We start from the raw sequence: 8,621 nt of genomic DNA on the forward strand, positions 1-8,621 counted from the left end.
AGTTTCCACACACTTATAAATAATGTTTCATTCCACTCTCCAACCCTAAACCCTAAAGTGTTAGCTCGGGTCACCAATCCGATAAACCTGAAATTTCAGGTTGGTGCAATAAAATTTTCAAATCCAAACAAGCTCGTGTATATTCCTACTCATTTAAGTGTTTAAAACCAATCGAAAGAGATTGGAAAATAACTTAAAAGTTACCTGGATTTGGTGATGACAACACCGGTGCGAGTGGTAATCTTCTTCATGGCCTTCTTCTAACGTTTAATCTCTTCCAATTTCCTTCGCATTTTTTGATCATCAACTCCTTTCATAAAGCTTTTAAACTTAACAAACTTCTTCTTAAGAAAAGGGTTGGAAAGGTTTCTAATTTCAGAAGGCTGTACCCGGTAGAACACAGGAAGAGCACGAGCTTGAGCCATTTCCATAGACTCCATGATTTTGGTAAGCTCTCTCAAACACCATTTGGAAGAAGCATAATTATTCGAAAGAATCACAATCACGAACTTCAATTCTTCTATTATTTTGAACAAATCGAATAGATCGTCTCCGATTTTGAACTCTTTCTCGTCTACGAGAGCTTTTAGCCCCAAACGCTCCAACTCTTGGTGCAAAAATCCCACGAAGTTCTTGCGAACATCTTTGCCTCTAAAACTTATGAACACATCGTACTTCATCTCGGGACAATTAAACAAACAAGAACGAGAACGAGAACGAGAACAAGAACAATAACGCGTAACTTAATAATACAAAAAATAATAGCATGTGAATGCAGATTATTCGGTCAAGTCTTTGTAACTAATTTATTTTTTGCCTATTCAGAAAATAGTATTAATATTTGTCATCCCTAAGTCGTTTTTGCAGACAACTGAGTTGGTGAAGTCAATAAGATAATACATTAATATAATGAGTTCTTACACTTTGACCATTTCAATTATTTTCAGCCTTGTAAAAAAGGACGAAATTTGTAAATATACTCGAAAGTTAATAGCAAAATTAGAGAAATTCCTAATTGAGTTAGGTCTGATTAAGATATTTTTTTTTAGACCCAACCTGATTATTAAGAGTTGTAAATTTTTCGACCCAAAAAACCTTTACTAAATAATTAATCTAACTCATCCCAAACATAAAATTTTTTAAATAAAAATTTAATAGCGAAGGAGGACGATGCATGAGAACACACCACGAGTAAACACGAGTGTCAAAGATAGGCTTTTACTATTATTGTTAATGTCAATACGGCGGTGGACGACCGATCACCAAAATTATATCTGCACCCCGCCAGAGCTAACAATGCCTAAAAATATACTATAAGGGGATGTGACTAGTTGTCAATTTTTCCTACCTGGGTTATATCTTATCAACGTCATCGTTGTTGCCCACTCGTTTTTAACTTATAACATTGCTTTCTCAAAAAAAAATTTAAACGTATTTCCTCACTCAGATTTTCTAAAACATTTCTCTTAAATATAACCCGAGGGGCTCAAGCGCACGCCGATATTGTTTGCAAAGTTTGATATTCATACGGCTAACTTATTCGTTGTGTTAGAATAACTGCCACACAATCGAAGTCTCGCTACTGCAAGAGTGTGATTATGACACCCTTGGCCCAATTTTTGCAAGCTAGAAATACGTGACCCACTAGCAGAATGCAACCAACTCCGCAATTATATTTAGGCGACCTGAGTCCCATACATCAACCCACCACCTGAGCTCCAACCTGAATACTTAGTTTCGCCCCTTCCACGCGAGCCGTTCCCCCAAATTGTGGCTCACTTCTGGGTAGTGTGTGACTCGGTTAAGTTGTTCCTCCTGCGGTCAGCTCGCAACGCCTCCATTCGGTTCAACAACTCCTTTATGGCTTAACCGTGCGGCATACTTTTTCACTCGTGTGACGGCGTGATCTTAAAGCACTCACGACTAGCCTTAAGGAAGACTCAAGCCCCATATTCATTTTTGGTCAACTTTGTAGCTTTGCCGGACTTTAGGCGAGGTTAGTCTTGCCAACTGAATATCGCTCGTGGAGAATCCATGCTTGTTCAGTTGCACATGTCATTTGCACGTGCATGTTCAATCCTCTGCGACACAACCAACTTACCTACACTAGGCCTAGTCATTCGACTCAACCTTGCCTCTATTCGAGGGCAAGGTCTCTCAAAGCAACGTCGAATCTCATCTTGTGATCTTGGTTCCGAATCAACATGACCCATATGTCTTCAAGCCATCTCAAGTCAAGGGGTTTCGTCGGCCATCGCAACTCACTCGGTCATGCCATCGAGAACAGGCCCACGTGTCGTTTATATTATCGAGACATCCCGAACATCCATTCATCAAATTTTATTTGAGGCATTGGCTCTCCCGTGCCCATGTCATATCATTTATGGATACGTACCGCATAACAGTTGTAAAATCTAACCTCCAACACTCGAGCTAGGATGCAATACCGGTGCACTCGTGTCGCTCGATACTGTCCTTGAAAGACCCATTTCAAAGAAAAGTCATTTGAGACACTTGTCTCGTAACGCTCGACCTCACTGTGACACACACATGTGCCACAAGATAGCTTGGGTGGTGGAGAGCTGACATCATGCCTCCCCCTATAATACATTTTGAGACATTTTCAATACTCATCAGGTAGATGTCATTTGGCAAACGATCATTTGGTGTTGTGAAGCATTCATTCGGTGTCCGATTAATACAAAATTTGGCAATCATTCATAGTTTATATGGACGGATTTGACTCTAGAACCGCGTACCCAAATTTCCTTCGGAACCCCAAATTTTGAGTTTAAGGCACGGAGCCCTACTCGGCCCTTCAACAAGCCTGTCTTTGGCACTCGTGTCTACTCGTTGTTCCTATCTTGTTTATGTCTTATTTTCTCTTCAATGCATACAGTATATTATGAGTATTTTTAAAAACTAAAGAAGAATCTGATCTCTATTTTTCAGTTGGTGAGCACGAGATATGCAGTAGAGTTTGTGGAAGATTGTGAAGGGTACTAAGATTGTAGCACATGACACAAAATATGGAATCTTATACACCACTATAGGGTGTATCAACATGGTTGCTACTACTGAGTGCTTCTAGTTTAAGTCTATGCTACAATAGACTTGGATATATGAGCGTTAAATGAATGAAATGTTTGCAAGAGGAGCTTTGGAGGGTCTGAAACCTATTGATATGGGTCTTTGTGAGAATTGTGTGATGAACTCATAGAAATGAGTTAATTTCATAAAGGTTGCAAGAGAACAAAAAAAAAAGTATGGTTGAAAATGGTTCATATAAATGTTTGTGAATCATCTCCGGTTCTATTTACTTTGTGAATCTAAGTTCTACTTCACCTTCATTGATGATTCCAATTAAAAAGTACCAGTCTATTTCATGGAACACAAGTGAGATGAGTTTGCCACCTTTTAAAGGAAAAGCTAAATTAAAAATTTGATCAGTTAGAAAATGAAATGCCCAAAATTTGACAATGTAGGAGAATATGAGATGTCAGAATTAAAAGCATTTCATGTAGGTAAGGGAATCAGATTAATGAGGGTCGTTCCTAGTAAGACAAGATAAAATGGTGTTGTTGGAAGAATGAAAAGAACATTGAATGAACGGGCAAGGAGTATGAGAATTCATTCTGAACTGCTAAAGACATTATGAGCTCATGTTTTGAATACAAAACCCTGAACTCAAATGCTTTCACTTGAGAACTTTTGGTTGCACTACATTTGTTCATATTGGTTTAGAGAAGATAGACAAGTTTGATGTTAAGGTTGTGAGTTCTTCTTCATAGACTATGGTTCTAACATGTTTGGGTTTAGGATTCGAGATGATAAAATAGAAAAATTCTGAGAGATTATGACGTGATATTTGATTAAAACGTCCGATATAAGAACAATGAGAAGAAAGACACAGAGACTACGAAACAAGTTGGAGTTGATGTTGAGTTGCATAAAAATTCACCGAGTGATCTTGTAGCAAAAACTCAAGAAATTGTTAAAACGGCTGTTGAGAAACTAAAGATGGAGCAAGTGACACTTGAGCAGATTGTGAGGAGACTATCCAGAACCGTTAGAACACCAGAAAGATATTCACATTCATTACACTATATGTTGCTATCTGACGAATGAGAACTAGAGTCTTTTGATGAAACTTACAAGTGGGTTAATCAGTCTTTTTGATAATTGGATTTTATAATGATTATACGTGATTCTATTAGACTAGTGATGATCTTTTAGCACAAAATATATTAACTCAAAATAAAGAAGCATCAAATAGAACTCGAAAAATCAATATCGATAAATGATAATAATGGTGTCGTAGGAACTAAAGGTGGAGTAAGTGACACTTGAGCAGGTTGTGAGGAGACTATCCAGAACCGTTAGAGCACAGAAAGATATTCACATTTATTACACTACATGTTATTATCTGATAAAGGAGAACTAGAGTCTTTTGACGAGACTTCGTGGAGGCTTGACTCGTTTTCTTTTGGAGTCATTTGTTCGATATTTGAGGATTTACCAATCTATTGGCACGACTAAGTTTAGGGCATGACTCTGGTACCATGTTAGACGAACACGACTCTCCACAATGGTATGATATTGTCCACTTTGACCATAAGCTCTCATGACTTTGCTCTAGGCTTCCTCAAGAGATCTCATACCAATGGAGAGAGTATTCTTTGTTTATAAACGCATGATCATTCCCTAAATTAGCTGATGTGGTTCTTTCATCATCCAACAAGGGATCAGGTTGGGAAAGTTCACGAGAATGATTGGAGGAATGTTTTCTTCTTCTTAAGGAGGTAGTTTTTCTCTGTATTGAGGACCATTCTTATTCCCATGCACCCGTGTTTTTTGGCTTCGTCTCTTGTATTTTTTTTTTCTTTTTCTTTTTCTTTTTATTTTTTTAAGGAAAAAACTTCTATTTTAAATTCTATTTTCATAAACAAGGTTTTCATATTAAAATTTACCTTTAATTTTGGTAAAGCAAAACAAATAAATTCATACTATTTTATTTTTAAAAATAAAAAAAATAATAAAAATTTATTACACTTTTTTTTTTTAATTTAAGTACAAAAATAGTGTAACGGCCTAGATTTACCGCTAGCAGCGGTTGTCCTCTTTGAGCTTCCCCTCAAGGCTTTAAAATGCGTCTACTAAGAGAAGGTTTCGGTTTCCACACCCTTATAAATGGTGGTTTGTTCTCCTCCCCACCCAACCAATGGTGAACATCACAATTCAAGGCTTTAAAATGCGTCTACTAGGGCACGTCCTCGCTAGCACTCTTTCCTTCCTCCCATCGATGTCGGACGGCCCCCAATCCACCCCCTTTAGGGCCCAACGTCTTTACTGGCACACCGCCTCATGTCTACCCCCTTCGGAGAAGTGCGAGAAGACTGACACATTACCCAATGTCTGGCTCTGATACCATTTGTAATGGCCCAGATCCACCCCTAGCAGATATTGTCCTTTTTGGGCTTTCCTTTTCGAGTTTCCCTTCAAGGCTTTAGAACGTGTCTGCTAGGGGAAGGTTTCCACACCCTTATAAATGGTGTTTGTTCTCCTTCCAACCAACCTGGGACATCACAAATAGATTCATGCAAATTAATATTATTGTTCAATTCATTTGAGTGTTAAAACTTGCAACCTTATTTTAAGGGTCATTTTGAGACGAAAAATAAGAGATTATTTTTGTAAAATGAAACAAAATAAATAACCAACGAGATCTTTGGTAAGGGAGCTTGCCGAGTCGAACATTGAAAATTTGCTCGCCCACCTACCACTTTCAGTATCTTCCTCGACACGACTGGAAATTGTCTCATGATCATTTTTTTTGTTTATTTTTCTAAAAAAAAAATTAGTTTATTTATTTCAATAAATTAAAATAATAAAAATAAAATAATTAAGTTTGAAATTAAATAGTATAACAAAAAATATTATAAATATTTGAACAAAAAATAATGTAAAATTTTGATTTTTATCTGATTTTTAATTAATTTTTAAATATCTTCTTCTCATATATTTTATTCTTTCGTATTTTATTTAAACAAACTACCTTTAATACATTCTTAAATTAGAAAAGTTTTAATAAATTTTTAAAATTTTAAATAAAATATAATCTTAAATTATTGGATTAAATCTTATTATTAAATATATTAAAAATATTAGATGTTTGTGATGCACCCAACTTATAATGGTTAATTTTTGAAATAATAATAAAAAAAAAATCTTAACACCTAATTTTAAAAATTAAATAAAGATTTAAAATAAATTTGAATTTAAGTTAAAAAAGTTTTCGGAATTGATAAAATTTCATTAAAAAAAACAGTATATTTGACTAAAATAAATTATATACCTTAAAAAAAACAATATTTATTTTTTTAATATTAAAAAAATCAAATTAAAATTTTTTAAATTACTTTAGCTGCTTCAATTATTTTATATATTTCATGTATACGTTAATATGAAAAAAAAAATATATCTCAAATCGAGACTATTCAAAACAAGAAAAGATTAGTTTTTAAAATAGAAAATATTAGATTTTTTTTTAGTTTTTTTAAATTATAAATACAGAAACCACCATTATTTTTTCCAATCCAATTTGAATTCGGAGCAGCTTTCTTTCTCTTTAGTTCAATTAAATTCACTAACCAATAACTTTCGACTAGGATGGCTCATGATCAAGGCAACAAAATTTCCGAACTCGTACCTGATGTCATCGAGCTAATAGTCAACAAACTCCCTTCCTATTGTTTGCCGAGCTGTAGGCTGGTCTGCAAAACCTGGAACGATGTGATCTTAAGTTCTAAGCATCACCCTTCAATCTCGCATGCTTCCGACTTCTTCCTTGCACATGTTTATTCAGACAGTCGTGATCGTCCTAATTCTCATTGCTTTCGTAATCTCCATTGCTTGGAATTGGATCCCGACCACATGGAAGGGGTGAGGAGTGTTGCTTCATTCAACTTGAAGCGTAAGTATTTTAAACGTTCTTTTATCTCAACTATCAATTCGTGCAATCGACTCTTGGCTTTCGTGGTCACTAAAAAGACAAATAGCTGGCTTAGCCCGAATAGTGTCGTGATATTAAATCCCATTACGAATGAGTACTTCGAACTCCCCAAAGACAAATTCAAAGGGAATTGGTTTACTTGCTACTATGGATTTGGGTTTTGTCCCAAAACAAAACAATACAAAGTGGTAAGAAGCTCTACTGTTCGTGATAGAAACTCCATCATCCATAACTACAAAACAGAGATTTTTGCCTTTGAGACCCGGCCCGAATGGACGCGTATTGAGTCACCAACTTGTTCTTTTAATGGATGCCATGGTGTTTACTTAAACGGAGGGCTGCATTGGATTGGCCAAAATAATCTTGGTCCGGATGTCATTTATCGTCTAAATATGGAAGATGAGAAATACGAGCAGATTCCTTTTCCTGATGATGACGGTTATTTTCCTTGTATTGGAATATTTAATGGTGCCATTCATTTAACTCTTTCTATGGAGGGGTACAAGTATAGGGTGTGGAAGATGAAAGAAGATGGTTCGTGGATTAAAGCATTTAGTGTCATCATACCAGATGTCAATAAAAATATACTTTCTTCTCAAAATCGACAGTGGAACCGATTAAAATATGTAAAGATGGAAAGATCTTGTGTCTTTGGGCTGGAGCTGAATTAATGTTGTATAATCCCACCACCAAGAAGATGGAGAAGTTAATAGATGATACAACTGCGAGAGATTTTTCGGTTCACAACATTGACTGCTTTAATTTTAACGTTCTTCCCAATATTTTAATAGGAAAATTAGGTAAATTTCTAGAGTAATTTGTTGTATTAAGCATTCCAAGATTGAAATTGAGATTGAGATTTTATTTTAAATATGAGTTGAATTTAGTCTTGATTATAAGTTTCAGTAGTTGTATTACATTTGGTTTAATTTGATATAATAAAAATAAAATAATTTACGAGACTAATTATTTAAAATTAAACTATAATAAAATATTATAAATATGGTAACAAAAATAATATTTATCTTATAAATATGATAACAAAAATAAATATAAATAAAATTTATGTGTGAAATTTTGAAATAAATTATTTGATTTTTTTTAGGTATTTTAGATATTTTGTTTTTATACCTCTTATGTTATATTTATTAAAATGTTTTTGAATATCTTATTTCAAATGAATATATTTAAAAATGACGGTCATTTTTTTGATCGGAGTATTTAATGGCGCTAATAGTACGAGTAGTAGATAGTTTATGATTAAACGTTTATTTTTAGTTTCTAATAAAAATAAATAAATAAAAAACGATTGAAAATATTCCTTAACTCAAAAATAATTCTTATAAAAAATATAGATTATAATAAAACTAAAAAATAATTCTTATAAAAATATAGATTATAATAAATTAATAATAATTTATTAATTTTATTTTTATTAAATAAAATAAGAGTAATTATAAAAATTTGCTTAAAATAAATATTAGTGGATTTAGTTTTAACATTATATTTAATGAATAATGGTGTATTGTATTAAAAAAAATTGTAATTAGATATTGGTCGAGATCGCAATTTTGTGACCGCAAAAGATCGTGCCAGGTGAGCTTTCTCG

The 8,621-nt window shown here is 34.0% G+C and overlaps 2 protein-coding genes across 2 annotated transcripts; one reads left to right on the forward strand and one right to left on the reverse strand.

Moving 5' to 3' along the window:
* Positions 1 to 260: 260 nt before the first annotated feature.
* Positions 261 to 680, reverse strand: LOC111461997 (toll/interleukin-1 receptor-like protein). The gene has a single exon (XM_023105648.1). It carries the CDS (start codon positions 678 to 680, stop codon positions 261 to 263), a length of 420 nt encoding a protein of 139 aa, XP_022961416.1.
* A 5,989-nt stretch (positions 681 to 6,669) lies between these two features.
* Positions 6,670 to 7,683, forward strand: LOC111461998 (F-box protein At3g07870-like). The gene has a single exon (XM_023105649.1). The coding sequence runs from the start codon at positions 6,670 to 6,672 to the stop codon at positions 7,681 to 7,683; it is 1,014 nt and encodes a 337-aa protein (XP_022961417.1).
* Positions 7,684 to 8,621: the final 938 nt, after the last annotated feature.

This window comes from Cucurbita moschata, unplaced genomic scaffold (assembly GCF_002738365.1).
Source record: "Cucurbita moschata cultivar Rifu unplaced genomic scaffold, Cmos_1.0 Cmo_Scf00026, whole genome shotgun sequence".
NCBI lineage: Eukaryota > Viridiplantae > Streptophyta > Magnoliopsida > Cucurbitales > Cucurbitaceae > Cucurbita > Cucurbita moschata.